At 35.9% G+C, this 20,387-nt stretch overlaps 1 protein-coding gene across 4 annotated transcripts; it reads left to right on the top strand.

Annotated features, from left to right (window-relative positions):
- The first annotated feature begins 395 nt into the window (after positions 1-395).
- LOC100245823 (protein EI24 homolog) lies at positions 396-19,645 on the top strand. 4 transcript variants are annotated; one of them, XR_787090.3, is made up of 13 exons: positions 396-637; positions 1,702-1,767; positions 3,335-3,485; positions 10,797-10,849; positions 14,079-14,207; positions 14,339-14,402; positions 14,646-14,731; positions 14,858-14,940; positions 16,669-16,745; positions 17,579-17,694; positions 18,456-18,558; positions 18,709-18,790; positions 19,435-19,645. XR_787090.3 is itself a non-coding variant. In XM_010659719.3 (12 exons), exons 1-11 carry the CDS (start codon positions 537-539, stop codon positions 18,520-18,522), a joined length of 972 nt encoding a protein of 323 aa, XP_010658021.1. In that variant the 5' UTR covers positions 396-536; the 3' UTR covers positions 18,523-18,558; positions 18,709-18,908. The 4 variants fall into 4 exon arrangements, 3 of the variants coding, with proteins under 3 accessions (XP_010658021.1, XP_002264958.1, XP_010658022.1); XM_010659719.3 differs by lacking the exon at positions 19,435-19,645 and having other exon boundaries at positions 14,646-14,710; positions 18,709-18,908; XM_002264922.4 differs by lacking the exon at positions 19,435-19,645 and having other exon boundaries at positions 18,709-18,908.
- The last annotated feature ends 742 nt before the right edge of the window (positions 19,646-20,387 follow it).

Below are 20,387 nucleotides of genomic sequence, written 5' to 3'. Positions count from 1 at the left end.
AAAACCTAAAATTTATTCTTAAAAATAATATTTTTGAGAATAAATTATTAAAAAATATATTTTTTATAAAGATTTTATCAAATTTATAAATTAAAAAACTATTTTATACTCTAAAAAAAAATCATCATCATCATCATTGAATTGAAATAAAATAAAAAAAATAGTAGAAAATTTCATAACAACAGTATTACCCATAAAAACTTGGTGGGAAAGCATCAATGGAAACAACATGTGTTAAAATTTATAATTTAAATTATTTTAAAAATAAAAATAATTTTAATAATTAATTTTTTAATTAAATGTAATAAATATGGAGGCTATGATTGGAATTTTCATTTAAAATTTTATTTTACGAAACATATTCCAAAGAGGGAAGATGACAAAAATTAATTTTTTTTTTTTGATAAATTATTAATTATTCAAATACTCCATAAGCATAAGCATAAGGTTGGTGGATGCAAATATATTAATTGGTCGACGCCTTTCAATTCTCTCGAACTCTTCTGTCACTAAAAAGGAAAAAACCGCCGCTAATTATGGGGGTGTTGAGATCAAAACTAGGCCAAGCCCTTTTGCTGTGGTTCGAGGGTTTCCGAGAAGCTTGTTGTCTCCATAGGGTTTTCATTCTCTGCCACAGGTTCCCTCTCCCTCTCTCTACGTTTTTTTTTTCTATGTAGAGAAACTGTTGCTTCAATTCCACGCTTTTTGGCGCCCTTTCTTGTTTGGTTGCTGAGAAAATAGAAGAAAAGTTTGAGTCTTGTTGTCCTTTTTTTCTTTTTCTTTTTTTAATAATTTGAGAGAATGAGAAAATTGCGTGATTCCTACAGATGTATCTGGCTTGGTTGTGATGGGGGTTTTTGGTTTTTGACGTGTAAGGAAAAATTCTGTGATTAGGAAGTTTATTTCGTGTGTTTTTTTTTTTTTTTTTTTTTTTCTGGGCAACGAAATAGTGCAGTATTTAATTAATATATATATAAAGAAATCTTTCTCTAAAGATTTTTTGAATTAAATTCCACGGTTTTTAAGCTTTTTGGGCTGTTGTTTGCCGGAGAAAATTAAGGAAAAGCAAAGAAAAGCAGAGGGGATGGAAGAAGGAATGGAGATTACATAAACTAAGCCCAAATTTGGTGGTGCTTTACATAATGAAAAGTCTATGAGATTGGGAAGTTTTCTTATGTTTTCTCAGTAACCAAACAGCCACTAGTTTTTAAATTTATTTAAATTCAATTCTACGTTTTTTGCTTCCTCCTTCCTTTGTTTGCTGAGAAAAATCACGGAAAATCCAAGAAAATAGGAGATTAGTTTGACTCTTTTTTTCTCTCATAAGTTATTCTTTAAAGGGAATGCCAATTTGCATAAATTAAGCCCAAGTAGTGGGGTTTCAAACAATGAAATATCTATGGGTTTGAAGAGTTTCCCTTCCAATGTTTTATCGGGAACCAGATGGAACACTAGTTTTTTATTTAACTTTACTTCACTTCTACATTTTTTTGCTTCCTTCACCATAGGGTTGCTGAGAAAATTAAGGAAAAGCAAAGAAAAGGAGAGAGGAAAAAAAGTCTTCCACATTTTATATTGGGCTTGGTTATAGTGGATTTTTTTGTTTTCTCAAGCTCCACATGGTGGAATGTTTTTGTGATTGAGAAGTTTGTTTCCTATGTCGTGGAACACTGAATATTAACATGTTTAATTCTGCTGTAGATCGAGGAAGCTTTTGATCCGAACAGGACAGTGTTTTCTATTGAATGGTTTGATTTTCTTGGGAAGGTAATCATCTCTTTCTACATGTATGCACATATTTGTATTCAAATTTATTCTGATATATGCTTTGAGTAGGACCTTAAATTGGACCCACCTTAGACAGGCTAATGTGCTCTTTTGTTGCTAAGAAATATGTAGTTGAAGAAAAATTAAAAGGTTTGGATTATTTGCAGTGCTGGAAAGGGAAGTTCTCAATTCAACTAGACCTAGTTCAACTGGTTAACTTTTTATTTATTTATTTATTTATTTTTTGAGGAATTAAAATAATGTGAAACATGGAAGCCAAGAATCTAAAACACACTAAAACTGAAGGGATGAAGCTTGCTAAAATAGTCTTCTTAAAACCTTTGGTTATGGATTATTGTTATGCTAGTAGAAGCGTCAGTGCCACTTGTTGGTGCAATGATATATAGATAAAATAATTCATGCACAAAAGTACATTGGGTTTTAATATGCTTTGTTCAACCATGGCTATATGCACAGATGATGGAGAAACAATCATCTATATTATAGAGAAATTATAGAGAGAAATTGCAAAGAAAAGAGCACATAGATACAATTTCCAAACATCGAAACAATTCCATGTTTGTCTACTCATAGTATTTAAGTATCTACATTCTAAACTATGAGGGCTCCATTGGGTATCTCCACTCTTTCTCTCTGCCCATCTTATGCAATCTTTACAAGTTCATGTCATTCTAACAACTTGTTCCCCTAATATCCTAAAATATTTATAGAGATATTCTTAATAACTTTCTTTATTCTACAATGAAGCTTATTTTCATAAGGTATTACCAATATATGAAATAGGCTGTACAATATTTTTTTGCTAAAAGGAATATATACCAAATAAGAACTTAAAGACACTTTATAACAATGATCACATACATAAACAAAAGAACCTAAAATTCTTTATCTTTGCTTAAAATATCAAAACTGAACTTTTCATCATCTCCTACCAATTCTTAACCAAATTTGTGTTAACATGGTCCCCAAAAGAGAGAAGATTGTTCTTCTTGCCACTCCTAGGGTTAAACAAAGTTGAACTCATCATACACAAGGTCCACATGTGAATCTTAAATATTTCAGATTTTGTCTGTCTGCATCCTCTGTTAGTTGACATCTATGATACCTGGACTCTTGAACTTTACCCAGGGTACCTATAATGGCACAGTATGACATGGGTTTTGGTGTTGAATCCATGTTGAATACTCCTATTTTGCTTTAGATATCACTACTTGATTTAATTGATTTATTTCTTTACTTTTGACTTAGGATATCATTGAAGAAAGAGATAGTTTGTTGGAAAGGTCACCCTTATAAGAATATTTAGGGATAAGGAAGAAAAGATAGGGGTAAAAGAGAAAAGAGAGGCATGAAGGATTATACACCCAGACCCAACATCTGTACCCAAATCTATGAAACATTGGTCGACATATTAAAGCATTTGTTGGACCTTTTTCTGACAAGTAAAAGTTTTTGTTGGATATTGAAACATGCTCTTTTAATATATATATTTATGAGAACATGCTCTTTTAATATTTTGAACATCTCAATCTTCATTTCCTTGCAGTATCTTTGTCTTAAAGTCAGTTGTCATCCCAACACTCCAATGGATATTGCCTGATCACTGCTCACAGCTTGGTTTTCAAGAGCCATGCCCATTTGGTGGTATTTTAAAATTTTATTCCTTCTTACGTCATGGACTCATACAACTTTTTTATGTAAGTATCTATTTTGGTATCATATTATCCCTTGTACACTATCTTGTGGAACATACATAATGAGTGTATCTGATGCATCATTAATGCTGGGCTTATAACTTATTGGCTGCCATTAAGTCAATTTTTCACTTTATAGAATTGGCGTTACAAATGATCAATCCACATTGTTTGTCAATAATCTTAATAGTTATGTTGAAGCTTGCTAACCTTTAATAATGTAGGAAAAACTTCTCTATATTTGGTTTTGTCTCTGTGGTTCTGTACTGGTGGATGTATTTTTCCTTTTAAGTTCTGAAGAATTTCTGAACTCCTTTATTGATAATGAATCGGTACACACCATACACATATATATACACAAATGACTGAATAAGAAACAATCAATCTAGCTTAATTCTCTCCTAAAATTAGGAAACTAAATCATAAGGAAATATCCTAAATGATCTCTCCTTTTTTATTCCTAAATTAAAGTCCTAACTTTGGCATTATTTCAACACTCCCCCTCAAGCTGGAGAATATATATCATATAATCCCAGCTTGCAAGTTAAGTCTTCGAAGTTAGGCCTAGGTAAAGCTTTGGTGAGGATGTCTGCGGTTTGGTGCTTGGTAGGAACATAGTTTAATTTGACCGTCTCACTAGTCACCTTCTCTGTGATAAAGTGTCTGTCAATCTCAACATGTTTGGTCCTGTCATGATGCACGGGGTTCTTTGCTATGCTTATAGCTGCCTGATTATCACACATCATCAGAATTGGAAATGAACTCGTTTGTCCCAGTTCACTAAGAACCCTTTTTATCCAAATCCCTTCACAGATTCCCTGTGCAAGAGCTCTGTACTCAGCTTCTGCACTACTTCTGGCTACAACTGATTGCTTCTTACTCCTCCAGGTAACAAGATTTCCCCAGACAAAAGAACAATATCCGGAAGTGGACCGCCTGTCAATGATGTTTCCTGCCCAATCCGCATCTGAGTATACTTCAGTGTCACGGTTCTCTGTCTTTCTGAAAAATAGGCCTTTCCCTGGTGTCATTTTTAAATATCTAAGAATCCTGTAGACTGCTTCCATGTGTTCCTCAGTGGGGCTGTGCATGAATTGACTTACAGCACTCACTGCAAAGCCAATATCTGGCCGAGTGTGTGAGAGATAAATCAAGCGCCCGACAAGCCGCTGATATCTCCCCCTGTCTACCGGTGTACTTTCTTTCTCGATACCAAGTTTCTTCTGACTCTCCATAGGAGTATCAATTGGTTTGCATCCAAGCATACCGGTCTCCTTAAGAAGATCGAGTATGTATTTTCTTTGAGAGACTACGATTCCTTTCCTTGATCTAGCCACTTCCATACCAAGGAAATATTTCAAATTTCCAAGGTCTTTAACTTCAAACTCTTCTGACAAATACTTCTTCAAATTCTGTAACTCCCCCATATCATTTCCAGATAGAATAATATCATCGACATAGACTATCAATATGGCCAATTTCCCGGCATGAGATTTCTTGACAAATAGAGTATGATCAGCCTGACCTTGTTTGTAGCCCAGCTTCAGGACTGCTTTTGTGAATCTATCAAACCAGGCTCGAGGAGATTGTTTAAGGCCGTACAATGATTTTTGGAGTTTGCAAACCTGATTCTTTGCCATACTTTCTTCGAAACCAGGTGGTATTTCCATGTAGACTTCCTCTTCTAGGTCCCCATTTAGAAACGCATTTTTAATGTCCAGTTGTTGCAAGCACCAATCTTGATTGACAGCCAATGAGAGAAGGATCCTGATAGTGTTCAGTTTTGCAACAGGAGCAAAAGTCTCCTGATAGTCTATCCCATAGGATTGTGTAAACCCTCTAGCTACCAAACGAGCCTTGAATCTTTCGACTGATCCATCTGCTTTGTATTTTATGGTGAAAATCCACTTGCACCCCACAGGCCTCTTCCCAACCGGCAAATCTGTGATAGTCCACGTCCCATTCTTCTCAAGTGCATCAATCTCATCTTGTACTGCCTTCTTCCATTCTGAAATTTTTAATGCCTCTTGTATTGTGTTGGGAACCTGAGTATCATCAAGAGAAGTAGCAAATGCTCTGTAAGATGGTGATAACCCTTCATACGTAACATAATTCCCAATTGGATGATCTGTACATCTCCTAACACCCTTCCTCAATGCAATTGGCAAAGTAGAATCATCAATGCTGGGAATTAACACCTCTCCAGCCCTATCCTCACCTATGTTCTCTTCAGGAAGACTTGAATTGGAGTCAATATATTGGCCACATGTTGACTGTGATCCGTGCTCTAATTCCTGTCTTTTCCTCCTCCTGATGTAAACTTGTAAGTTCTCATTAGCAAGTTGTGGGGCTATAGGTTGAATAGGCATGGGAGACTGGATGGTCACGGGAGAAGGAACATTTGTGTGCTGGGCTGGCTGAACTGATGGCGGCATGGGTGTGGACAACTCAGTGGGCGCGAATTGGGAAGGATTTGGTGACTCTGAGTGAAAAGAAGGTACACCATCAAGAAAAGACTCCCAAACTTGATGTTCATTCATGCTCTCCCCCTGAACACGAGATTTGGGATAGAAGAAGACATGTTCAAAGAAAGAGACGTCCATGGTGGTGTAAAATCTTTTGTTGGTTGGAGAATAGCATTTGTACCCTTTTTGGGTTGGAGAATACCCTAGAAAAATGCACTTATTTGCTCGAGGAGCAAATTTGCTACGATTTTGAGGATACACATGAACGAATGCCGTACAACCAAATACTTTGAGTGGTAAATCAGAAGAGGCGGCATGGGTGTGAGGAAACTGTTTTAAGAAAAGTTGACGTGGGGATTGAAAGGTAAGCACTCTGGATGGCATACGGTTAATCAAATAGGTAGCTGTGAGAATAGCTTCCCCCCAGAAATAGTTTGGAACATTAGAGGAAAACATAAGGCACCGGGCAACCTCCAAGAGATGTCTATTCTTGCGTTCGGCCACCCCATTTTGTTGTGGGGTGTCAACGCAAGAACTTATGTGGATAATGCCATGATTTTGAAGATAAGTACTGAGACTACTAGTAAAGTATTCCTTTGCATTATCTGACTTGAGGACTTGTATTTTGGAATTGAATTGATTTTGAACCATACGATTGAAGGTTTGAAAAATGTGCCCGACCTCTGACTTTTCTTTCATAAGGAAAACCCATGTTACCCGAGTATGATCATCAACGAATGTCACAAACCATCGAGTGCCAGAAATATTTTTTATCCGGGAGGGACCCCACACATCACTATGTACTAGAGAGAAAACAGTCGAAGGTTTGTATGGGATTTGAGGATATACTGTTCGAGTATGCTTTGCAAACTGACAAATTTCACAGTGATAAGATGCTGGATTTTTATTGATAAATAATCTGGGAAACAATTTTGCAAGGTAAACAAAGCTAGGATGACCAAGGCGATAGTGTAACATTATAATCTCACTATCTTTATTGACCTTAGAATTTGACACAGAATTGAAAGACTCTGACATACTCTGAGACTGTACGCAACTTGCTTGAGAGACTTGGTTGGAGAATTGGCCACATGAAAGGAGGTAGAGCCCGGAACACAGTTCAGCACTGCCAATCATCTTCCCCGATTTCAAGTCCTGAAAAACACACAAGTTTGGATAGAATTTAGTAACACATTGGAGATCATGAGCCAATTTGCTAATGGACAAAAGATTGCAATCCAAGTTTGGAACATGGAGGACAGAGTCAAGATATAAGTCTTTAGTAAGTTTTATAGAACCTGTCTCGGCAATTTTTGACTTTGAACCATCAGCAATATGGACGGATGAATGACCATTACTTGGCTTGTAATTTTGAAGAATGGCAGCATCTCCTGTCATGTGATCAGAAGCACCTGTGTCTACTATCCACGGCCTCATTCCTCCTCGATTAGCAGTGAAGGCTACACCGGTAGTACTGCCACTGCCAACTTGGCTTAATAATTTCTGTAGCATCTCCATCTGCTCTTTGTTGAATGGACTCGGCTCGAGAACAGAGGTGCTCTCAGAGTTGGCAGCCACGTGTGCTCTGCCATCTCTGTCAAACCGTGGCTTTGGTTTCCAATCAGCAGGTTTGCCATGAAGCTTCCAGCAAGTCTCCTTATAATGGCCTGGTTTCTTACAATAATCACACCAAGGCCTATCCCGTTTCTGACGATCTCCACCACTACTATTAAATGACCGAGCCGCAAGGGCAGAGGCATCCAATGTTGGGGCAGGTTGCTCTTTTGATCCCATCATCACTTTCTTTCTACTTTCTTCACGTCTAACCTCTGAAAAAGCCTCCCTGAGACTTGGCAGGGGTTTAATGCCCATGATTCGGCCTCTAACATCATCCAATTCCCTGTTTAGTCCTAGGAAGAACTTGAACAGTCTCTTTTGTTCCACAATTTGCCTGTATGTTGCTGCATCATCCGAACATTTCCATGAGTGAGTCTCAAATAAGTCAAGTTGCTGCCAATACCTTGTGAGTGTGTTGTAATACTGAGTAACTGACTGCTCTCCTTGGCGGAAGTCATGTAGAGCCGATTCAACCTGAAACAGTTCTGAAGTATTTTCAGAACTTGAGTAAGTTTCTTTGGCTGCATCCCATATGTCCTTTGCAGTCCCAAACAGCAAGAAATTTTCGCCTATGTCATTGTTCATGGAATTGATAAGCCATGACATGATCATGCTGTTTTCAATCTTCCACTTCCTGAAACCCGGTTCTGTAGTTTCTGGCATGACTGCTTCTCCAGTGAGGTACTCATCCTTTCCTTTACCGCAAATGAATAGCAACACAGATTGTGACCACTGTAAATAGTTATGGCCATTTAATTTGTGTCCTGTGATGAGAATAGGAGAGGAATCATTGCCACCAAGGTTTGGAATTTCAGATCTGCCCCCTGATTCTGGTGACGTGACGCTGGATACTTGTGATGATGCCATTCCGTATTTTGTCATGGACCGGAAAGGTAGAAGAACACTTTTCAAGGCACGTGCAGGGACTGGAGTTGAGAAAAAATAGCCGAAGGACGCCGGAAAATCTGATCAGAGGGCCCGCGGAAGCAAAAGAACCCCAAAAGAGGCACGTGCAGGGCTCGGATTGCACAAACAGGTAGGAAGGGTGGCTGGTCGGCGTCAGGCGAGCCTAGAGGAGGAAGCGCGTCGCCGGAAAGTGGCTCACGCGCCCTCACGCGCCGGCCGGAAAAACGCGCGTGGGCGGCGCGTGGATGGGTTTCTGGTTCCGGTGCTTTGGGACAAATTGGAGATCTCCTCCAGGCGCTCCTTGCGGTGTAGAAAAAAACCGTCGCCGGAAAGTTCGCCGGAAAAATTCGCCGGAAAAGTTGCCGGCGGTGAGTGTTTTCTGACGACTATTCGACTGACTGGAAAGTGTTTTCTCCCTTGGCTCTGAGAACAGGGACTGATGGCCGGAATGAGAGAGAGAGAGAGAGAGATGATCGGATTGAGATATGGCCAGAAAGATTTGGCCGGAATGAGTGATGGCCTGAATAAGAGGTGGCCAGAAGGGATTAGGGTTTCACAAAACTGGCTCTGATACCATGAAGAATTTCTGAACTCCTTTATTGATAATGAATCGGTACACACCATACACATATATATACACAAATGACTGAATAAGAAACAATCAATCTAGCTTAATTCTCTCCTAAAATTAGGAAACTAAATCATAAGGAAATATCCTAAATGATCTCTCCTTTTTTATTCCTAAATTAAAGTCCTAACTTTGGCATTATTTCAACAAGTTCATTCATGTTATTAACTGTTATATCCTTTATTATTTTTTCAAATTTTTTACTCTTGCATATTTAGCTTTAAATTTGGGATGGTTGGTGAAAGTAATAAAAACAATTAATGAAAAAACAAAGCTGGCCCAAAAGAAAAAAAGCATAATAGGTTTGCAAGGAAAGAGAAAAGGTCCTAAACTGATGATTAGATCAACCACAGTTAAGGAATTCAATGTATCACTATCTACATATATGGAAGAAATATAGCCATGTCATATATCTGCTTCACAATTTTTTTTTCTTTCTTTTCCTTTTCCTTTATAATATGAGAAAACCATAAATTAAGAGGTTTTTACTTTTTTATTTTTTTGATAGGTAAATAAGAATTGTATTAAAAGAAAGAAAGTATACATGTCGTATATAAAGAAAAAAGGACAAAAAGGTGCGAAGACACAAAAACCTGCTACCGCACCCTATCGTGAGCCTACTCAATCCACAAAGTCTAACAATGATAAATATCCACCCTCGATGTACAATCTAACCTAATCCCAAAATAGATACAAAAAAGAATTTTTAATTGTTTGATCCGTGCTTTCAAAGTTGTCAAAAGCCTCCTATTTCTCTCCTGCCATAAAGCGCAAAACATGCACAATGGAGCAGTTTTCCAAGCCTTCTTCCTCTTTTTACCCACAAAGGACCCATGCTAACTTAGAAGGACCTCACTAACTGAACAACTCAACATCCACTAAATTCCAAAAAGTGCAAAGATCAATTGCCACAACAATTGAGAGGTTTTTATTTTATTTTTCATTTTTATTTCTTTCTATAGAACATTGGGCATCCAATTCATTTTGGGACAGCTTGATCCACTAGATTCAGGAACCCAATGTCCTGGCAAGCTATGTTACCACACTTAAAGAGAAAATATTTCCATGTTATAAGATCCATCAATCAGTCCCTTATTCTTGAACGGCCTGTACCTGCTGGCACGTGCTGAAATGGTGCATCTTACCACACAAACTTCCTGGGGAGATTTATTGGCAGTGGGATTGATTCTCTTGTATCTCTGCCACAATGAAGTGTTATGGCCATTGGGGCTCATCCACTCTCTCTCTTTGTCATTTTATGTTTTTTTTTCTAAAACACTTGTTGTTTACCAATGTTTTTGTGACACTTTTAAAGTTCTCCCATCAAAGGTTCTTCCCTGCTGAGTTTACTCATTTGCTTCCACAATGTGGTTGTACCTGGAGCTTCAAAAGCACTATTTTTTTGTTACTTCATTGATTATGTTCTTTTAGGTCTTTTGTTTATTAGAACCTGAAGGTTTTTGTTATATGCAACTTGTTGAAATGTCCTATTAGGGAAAAAAGTAAATACATTCCATTTTGAAATGATTATGAGCCATTTAAATGTAAATTTTGGTGATTTTCCAATTTTTGTTTAGTTTTTTCTTATTACTGATTGTTTAGGTTTGCATCTTATCTCAGTTGACATGACATAAGTCCTGTTTCTGATAAAAAAGAAAAGATATGTAGTTCTGATTGCTATATTTAATAATTTTACAGGTGTTATGGTTCTACCCATTGTATGTATTCAGTCTTATTCTGAGCAACATCTGGTATTCTTCACTCTTTTTCTCTTACTTTTGTTATGCTACTTTCTGTAGTTCGGTAAGCTTCTTGTTTTTGTGGAAACAGAAAAAGGAAACTGCTACCATGATGGACTTGTTATCTTCATTGTAGCAATTATTTGAAGTATTTCAACATGGATGACCTAGCCTGTGCATTAAGCTATTTTCATCTTGACAGCTGAACAGTCATAATATGCTATTTGCATGGCCATATTGTTTATGGGGTTACAGATTGCTGTTATAACAATTATATGGCCAATTATTTCTCTGGACCAGAGTTATATTTTGTAGAGATGCATTATCTACTTTCTTCAATTACATTTAATTCAGGTTTTAGATGCTATCTTGGTGGGGCTTTTAGCATCAAACCAAGTGGTAAGAATTACCAAGTTCATTGGTTGAACAAAGTATGTTCTTGGCTAGTAATTTTCTCATTGTTTGTTGCTTCATGGTTTTATTCAGCATAAAAATAACCAATAACTAAGTTAGATACATATGAATGTACTCATCCTAAGTGGTTTGGTTGCTTCCACCCCCCAACTAGAAGAGGCAGCTTTTCATTTTCAGGAAGATTCCCATCTAAAATTAATGTACAAAAATATTTTTGATCTTCATATAGTAGGGCTACCATGAATGGCTGAGCAATGTTTAAATAGGATGACAATAATCTGTGTCTGATGGCCTCTATATCATTGCTTGGAGCTCATGTTGTGTGGTTGCAAGATCTGCTTCTTTTCTGTACTGCCTTCTCTTCTCAGTTAGCTCTGAAAATGCCATACCACTCTTTGCTTGTATGAAGGAGAGTGTGAAGTCTTTTAACTTTGCTACTCTTCAGCTGTGTTTGAACTAAATCAATCCTTCTCAGTTATGGAAATGAACTTAGATTTGGTTAGGATTGAGCTTGATAAATTCAATACACTTGCACACAGAATGGTGGTAGGTATTGAAGGCTCTCTTTTATAATTTAAATGCTTAACTGAAGCCAATGTGGGAAGGTAATTTAAGCAATTCAGAGGCCATTTGGATGAAAACATGCAAGCACTTGGGCTTCAGTACGTAATTCAATTGTGTCTATTCCCAATGCACACCACTGAGAATGTTTATCTATTGTTAAGTTCTTGCTCAGCTTATATTAGTGCAACCACTGATAGACCTAGGATTGAGGGTGTTGATGGTTTCCACTCCTGAGGATTAAGCTAGTGCTCCAGAAAGTACCTTTTGAGTTTGGATAGGTTATGGAAGCAATGTTTCGTGAGGTTGATAGGGATAAAACCCTGGGACTTATTATTTTACAAATACCATTTTTGGGTGGTTCTTGATAGCCAAGCTGGTGCTCTGTTAAGCTCCTAGTGTAAAGAGGCTTCGTAGGTTTCCCAGAGAATTATTTGTGGCATGTGCTCATTCAAAGTAGATATGACATGCATACCAATCTGTGGGTTTCCAATTTGGTCGCAAGAGAAATTCACGAAGATAATTGGAAGTACCCTCAGTGATTTTTTCTGCTTTCTTCCCCTATATTAGATATGCTATCAGGTCAAGATTCAATATTAAATTTTGTGAAAGATTTGTCCTGATGTAGCTATCAATATATTTTTCTCAAGTTCTCTGTTCAGTGAAGATTTAACAAGTTAGGAAGTCATTGTGGTGTAATCTTATGAATGTTCATTTAGGTGTAGTCATTCATCAATGAAATCCTTTTCTTCGAGGATAATTAGTTAGATTCCCCTATGACCTCACTTCCTTGATGAGGACCTGACTGGTCTTAGGAGTTGAAAAAGTAGGATCTTTTGTAAGTTTATTTTATTTATTTTGTTAGCTATTATATATATATTGATAAGTGAATAGAGAGAATATATTAAAAGCCAATGTGGCACAACAAAGCACACGTGAAGTATACAATAAAGGCCAGCAGGCAAGCAAGAGAGAAAAAAGGCACAAAAACCAACCATCCCCACAGTAAACAAAACCCTAGACCCTAAAAACCATTAAGGAAGCGAAGACACCCTAGGCACTTCACTAAAACCCAGAAGCACAACTGCAGAAAGAAAAAGCATCCTCACAACAGGAGGGATTAAACCCACTGCTCCTACCCCTTACCTTGACAGAGAGAAGTGAGCTACAGTAATTAACCAAGCATTCCAATTTATGAATTTCTCTCCTAACATGGGATGACAAGAACATTTTCCTCTTTCCCCCTGAAATCTGTTATCCACACCCTTTTCTAGCCTCCATTTTCTTGTGGAGGGAGGTAATTTCCTTCTCGAATCCTGCCACTGGCATCCCCAAAAAGCTAGAAAACTTGGCAAACTTACAGGGAAGGCTTTTGAAAAATACCATCTTCCCCACTGAATTGCTGCTAGCCTAAGACCCTAAAATTCTCCACATCCTCAGCCCTAACCACCAAATCCCTTCCCATAAGACCCTTTTTTGCACTTCCCGTTAGGTCCAGCATCCTTCCATCTTGGAACAACATCCTTAGAGGCTGAGAACCCAAACAGAAGGAGAACTCAGCCTTAGACAATCGAGCGGTTCCACAGCCACAGACGGGCAAACCAATTGTTAGCTATTATTATTATTTAGGGCATTTGGTAGGAAAGAACAAAAGAATTTTTTAGGATATTTAGTTGTCATTTTTTCTACCTGGGTTGCACCCCTTCTGGATGCCTTTTATTTCAATTCCATATTTGTACCTATCAAAAGAATATATATAGTCATCCATGGTATGTTTAGGATAGAGTCTAAGTTTACGATTCTACTGTCAAGGGTTCACATGGCTTTCCTTTCTGATATTCTTCAGGATTGGAAGAATGATCTCCTTACGTAGGAGGGTAGTGGTTTCTTATATTTTGATCCCATGTCCCCTAACCATCTGAAATTGAATGTTGATGGGTGCTCTTTTGAGAATCCTAGCCAAAGGATGGTTCTACAAGTTATGAGAATTGTGCTGAACTTTTCTTTTTTCAAAGGGTGCGGATGATGGCAATTCTGATGAAAATCTTGTATGTCTTTTAGGAAAATAAGTAGCTGCAAATCTTGTACACTAGTGTGGAATGTGATTGTACCAATGCCATAAATTGGATGGAATATGATAATATGTTATTTTGTTTAATTTCCCATTTTAGAGTGTTTGTTGGTTTAAATTGTCCTTTTAATCATTCCAATGTGTAACTCTATTTGTATCCAAATCTGAAGTTTTAAAAGGGATGCTTAATTTCAGGTACAATGACGTTGCTAAATATGGTTTTGCTGCAATGGGAAGACATGAGCCAACTGTACCAGAACCCTCAAGCCAAAAGGATACCTTGCAAAACCCAGCTTATATTGATAAACATGCTGGCCTTGGAGGGTAAAGTTCCTACTTTTGTTACTGTTTGTGTAGTCATCAGTTCTAACTTCTGATTCCAGGCAATTCTCCTAAAATTATTTCTGTCATTTACCACACATGTATGGAATTCATTTGTTATATCATTTATACAGGATTGTGATTGGAATAGGAGAACAGGTCTATTCAGTTCTTCTCTTGAGTTTCTTCTTCCTGGAGGTGAGACATGTTTTTATATTATTAATTTTTTATTCTTTTTGTCACAGTACGTTCATCATCATCATCTTCTATATCATAAGGTTCTTTCCAAATATCTTTCTGTTCTTAGGATAATTTTATGGGAAGTTTGTAAGAAGTCATTAACAGACATGTTATTGGCATGCAATAAATTGTACCATTTACTTACATTTCTATCATTATACATAACTCTTCTTAGACCTTAATATTTGGGATTCTTTGCAGGTTTATGCTACAGGATTTATACCCTACATTGGGAAGGCACTCAATTTCCTACTTCTATCCTGGATGTATGCCTATTACTGTTTTGAGTATGTGCTTCATTTGCTTATGCTGTCTCATATGTTGCAAGTAGTATTCACCCAGATAATTTTGCAACTTCCTAGTTACGGTGCAGATCTTCTGATGATTGTCTATTGCATTTCTCAACTTCTTAGGTACAAATGGAATTTTTCTGAACTGGGTTTGGATAAAAGGCTGGATTTCTTTGAATCCAATTGGGCATTTTTTGCAGGCTTTGGTAATATTCTTTTCCACTATGAGTTGATTGCTTCATAGATCATGGGTTGCATCTTTTTGTCAAATGTTGTTGTTGGTATCCAATGGTGTACTTTAACTGTTTGTCAAGTGGTTTGCCATAACATTAAAAAAAAATAAAAATTCTGTTTTTCATAGTAAATAATGAAACTCCTCATTCTATTGATTTTTCTCTATTCTTGATAGTGTGACATTGGAGATGATTAAAATCCAACCACATCAATTTAGGACTAATAAAACAAGTTGACCTACACTCTTGGTCATGTCGTGATGACATTGGTATGTTATGTGAAGTTGAAGAGTCTTGGCATCATAAATAATGAATATTTTGAAGAGATGTAATTAAGCTATAATCCTTGCATTGGAATAAATTTCATTGACAACATCTCAAATAACAGTCCTTAGAAATCTATTAATTTTGTATCAAAATGTGTGAAGAAATCTACATGTCAGGTCAAAGGTAGTACTTGGGTGGTCAAAGGTGGTACCTATATCATGAAAAGGTAGTACCTAGGTAATCAAAGGTCCTATCTTTGACTGAAAAGTGCACAAAATTCTAATTATTTTTGGGTAAATATATTAAGTCTGGATTTTACAAATTTGGCTTCCCATTTTCTGTTTTTTTCCAAATGTGTGTACCAAAGCACACTTTTCCTAAAAAAAAAAAAAAAAAAAGACAGTAGTGTATATGGTTTTGATTTTGCAAAATATTAAGCTGGAGAGATTGATTTTCCTTGGGCAATAGCGCAAAACCATTGGCCATTACATCTTTTTTTGGGAATGAACATTAGAGCCTGACTGAAGCAGGCCATTGATCTTGAAAAATCACAAGGGGCTGGTTTAGGGCTGGGCCAAGCCTACTTCAGGCCCTTGGTCTTGGAAAGCTGTTGTAGAAAATTTGGAACACTAGAATGTGGTCAAGTGGTGATAATTTCTTTTTCCTAATCTTTTGGGTTTGAGATTAAAATATTCAAATATATAGATAGTTTTCTTTTTGATAGGCAAGCAAAAAATATATTAGAAACAACATCTAAGAAAGAGCACACCAAAATACATGATCATGGGTTGATCCTCACTCAATAACCCAAAGGGGAAGAGGGGACAACAAAAACCTTAAGTGCCAGTTTATTTTGTCATGTTTTTGGATTGGAAAGCATCTTAGATATGTGATTGTAAACTAAAAAGATAGTGTTGTTTAAACTTTAACTTTAAAATTGTATTGTGTTTTGGAAAGTTTTCTTTAGTAATTGCTTAGGCCTTGTTTGGTAGCTATTTTCGAAAACGATTTTCTGTCCTCTAGAACAAAAAATAGAAAAACAAATTTGGCAACCAGAAAACAAAAAATAGTTTTATGTTCTTAAAAATAGAAAATATGGTGTTTTCAAAGGACATCTTTTAATTGTTTTCAGCTGCTTTCACTTATTTTCAAAGGGTTGTTTTAAAAAACAATTGTATAAATATGGATAATGATTAAAAATAAAGCACTACATCCAAAAGTTATTTTTAAAACATGGAAAACAAGTTAAAAACAATTTAGGTTCCCAAATAGACTTTTGTTTTACAAAACATCAGAAGACAATTTTCAAAAACTCATTATGAAGAGAGTTACCAAACAGGGCGTTACTCTTTTTTGTTTCACTATCCTTATTCGGGATCTTGAGATCGTATGTTAAAATAGTTTTCTTTTTTCTTCAATGGAATGATCTTTCAGGAAATCCATGCGTTCTGGCTATCTTCTTTTTCTCTCCTCTTGTGAGCTATGGGGTTATGGCTATACTCTTTCCATTGGTATATCTTCTTTTTTTCTTTTTTTCTTGCTTAATATTATGACTTAGAGAAGAAATTCTTAATTTCTTTTATCTTTTCTTTCAATATTATCTTCATCCTCTATACTAGTGTACATTCTTGCTTAACATTAATGACTTTCTAAATAAAAAATTTCCCAATTCCAACTTTCTCCTGTGTCTAATATGTCAACATAGCCGCACCCTTCTGAACTAACCTCATTTTGTAATTTTACCTTGTTAAATAGTTGTCTTCCATGTACCAATATTTTCACCTAGTAAAGATGATGCAAGTTGACTTGATAACGCTACGACAGGAATACATAGTTCAAAAATTGGTCAAGGTTGGGAGAACACTTGATGACCTCTATGCATAGTTGTCAAGAACTTAAAAGCACAATGTCACACATACATATGATACTTTTTTTGTGCAAAACAATAATCACCTGTACTTAATGCATTTTAAGCATATCTCCCCACACATATATAATAAATGATGCATATGATGCATTCGCATTTGATTTTTTTTTTTTTTCCCTAAAATTATCAATCTTTAGAAAATGAAATTGAACTTTTTTTCTTCAAAGTGTTCTCATACTATAGCAATGGATGGCAAAAAGGGCAAGGAGAGAATGATTGTGGCAATATGTCAAGGCATCCAGAATCCACTCTAATAAAAATAGCTGGAAATAACAGACTTCAAAACCCTCTCTCCAACAATGATTTTGGTGCCAAAGATTTTCCTCTCTTCTGAAATCCACAGCTTTGACGACTTATAGGCTGGTATTTCTTTTATATTTTTTTGGACTGATTGTGGTAATAGATTTGTTTTTCCAGTTTGTTCTGACAGCAACAGGCTCAGAAGCTGAGCAAGTTATTGATTCTCGAAGAAGAAAATGGAAAGGTGCTGGATTGGGAAGGCTTCCTATATTTTATGCAGCAGATACTTTGTCGTAAGATGTTCACTTTACTCATTCAGTTTGCTTAAAGGATGTATTTAATGGGATTGCTTAAAGGAATACAGAAATATGACATTGTTTTTTTTTCTTTGCTCTCTCTGCTCACACACCTTGTTGCCATCTGAAATGATGAACTTGTCTGCTATTTATCTGCATTAAGGTAGTCGGTTGTTCTTTGTCTCAAGAAAGTAGAAAATTAGAAGTGGTAGCTTTTTCTCCTTGGAGCTTTAAACATTTCCAAGTGGATTATTCCTCAAGTCTAACGAATGAAAAGATAGTGTAAACCGTAGGAAAGTACACGGTCCTAAACCAGAATAAATAGAATTTAAATAGATTAATGCACTAATATCACTATTTAATAATCATGTCTTAGGGCAAAAGTTCATGAAGATTTTGATTATAGCTTCAATCACTTATGACCTTTTTGGTTGAAATTTTGATATTGTTTTTGTTATAGTCTACCATTGCCAAGCAAATATTACTTTTACACTGTAAAGCAGTTCTTGGGTAGACCTGTTGAGAACTACTATGATATGAAAGCTTCTAATTGCCTAAAAGCAAAACCAGATCTGGAAATTGTTTGTGAATATTCTTACTGTCATGTCTACTGCTCAAGGAGAATATTCATGCTGATTGACAACAAATTTTGTGATCCTTGAAAATGAACTAAACTGTTTTTTAGTCTTGTTTCTCGTTTTATTACTACAAGATGCTACTATTTCTGCATGTCTCTCATTAATTATTTCATTGTGTAGGCTGTGGGTCTTGTCTCTCATTTCCCTCAAATCTCGAGGACAAACACAAAGCAATAAAGCACTCTAAGAAGTCATGATTTAATGTTTATACACACTTTGAACAGTAAGTCCATTTGGTTTTTATCAAAATGGATGAAATACTTGCTTTAGTGACTTACCCAAAACATCATTTTATCATCTGCTTTAGCACTTGAATTCTGAACACTCACATTCGTCCATATCATTAATCCATTTTCGTGTTTTCATTTACCAGGATTCCGATTTTTCATCTTTACAAGCAAAAGCTCTGAGAAGTTATGCCTAATGTCCATGTAAATTATGTGCAGTTGTTGAAGGTGAGGCAAAAACAGTATTTCAGAGGTAACATTATGCATATTTTGTGTATAAATTGTGAAAGAAAAGAAAAGAAAAAGACTAGTGATGATATTTTTGATAATTGACTTTGGGAAATCATCCTTGAGATTGTGTTAGTTTGTTGCTTAAAAACCTAGACTCTTTCTGGACCCTAAAAAAAATAGTAGGGAGAGGAAAAGAAAGAGTAGAATCAGAAAATAGTAGGGAAATTACCCGTCATAGTAGCCCAGTTGATCGGGATGAACATTAGAAAGTGTGGTATCAGTAAGTAACACATGGTCTTGGGTTCAAATTCTGTCATTAATGATACCCTGAATTTATCCGCTGCTAGTTGTTGCGGGATGGTCAGCATCCCGAGGTTTGGCTCCCTATGGAGAGTTCTAAGGGCTTGTTCATGGAAGGTTCTTCGATTATCAAAAAATAAAAAGTAAATAGTAGGGAAAGAAAAATAAAAAATGAAGGAATTCGAAATTCTCTAGTTTGGGTTGCCAGGGAAAATGCTAAAGAAATATAGTATATTTTTTAAAAAAAATTTATGTATATATTCTTTTGCCCATCCTTTCCCGCAAGCTTTCTACGATTCTTCTATTCATTTTCCCGAAATTTTGTTATTTCCTTTGTGCAGGTATGAACTCTACAGAGATTTGCGCAAAAATAAGCATGTAATTATCTTTCCTCAAGTATGTTTCATGTATATATAGTTTGAAATATGAAACGTTTAAATTAAGAAAAGTGTTGAAAATAATGTTAAATACTCATTGGCCAAAAAAAGGGGGGGAATATTTCAAAGTTCTCCCATTTATGATCTGAATGAAATTTCATTATGGTTTGTTGAATGGTCTGAAAACATTTACTTGAAAAACAAGCCATTGTTTAAGAAGTCATTTGGATGCAAGCAAACCTAGGTCAAACTTTAGTTGGTTGGAAAGTTGAAATTGAAAAATGGGGACAGTCCGGAAACAATTTAAAAATATGGGATCTGTTTGGTTGTTGAGAAAGTTGAGGAAAAGTAGAGAAAAAGAAAAAGAAAGAAAATTCGTAGTAAAGCGCTTGGGTTTGCCCTGTTTCAAAGCAACCAAAGAGTAGAAAGAACCAAACAAATGTTAGGTTAATTATGTTAATACATACAAATACAAGATGGCGAAACTGAGATTTTCCATCATTTTCCAGGGAAAGTAGAGCAATAGAAAATAAATGGTTTTCTTGGATTTCTTATTGTCCTATTTGTCTCTTTTACCCTCTATATTGACAAATTATAATTATTTAGTTGATATGTTGTCAAAATTGTACCATACCATGTAATTATTGTCTAAAAATACCAAATATATTATTATTTTAATAAAAGAACCATATTTTCATGCATAATTTTTGGAAAATTTAAGGCAATGTTTGGTTCCTAGAAAATTTGAGGAAAAAATACGAGGGAAAGAAAATAAAGAGGAAAAGTGAAAGGAAAAAAAAAACGAAGAAAAATCAAAAACCAAATTTAAAGTTAATAAATTGTTTTTATATGTTTTTTTCAATTTTTTTTTTTTTTTTGGTATGATATAAAGATTAAATAATTTTAAAATATATAAA

This window comes from Vitis vinifera, chromosome 12 (genome assembly GCF_030704535.1).
Source record: "Vitis vinifera cultivar Pinot Noir 40024 chromosome 12, ASM3070453v1".
Taxonomy (NCBI): Eukaryota; Viridiplantae; Streptophyta; class Magnoliopsida; order Vitales; family Vitaceae; genus Vitis; species Vitis vinifera.
Note: the sequence above shows the minus strand (reverse complement) of the source record. Positions and strands in the feature narration are given on the sequence as shown.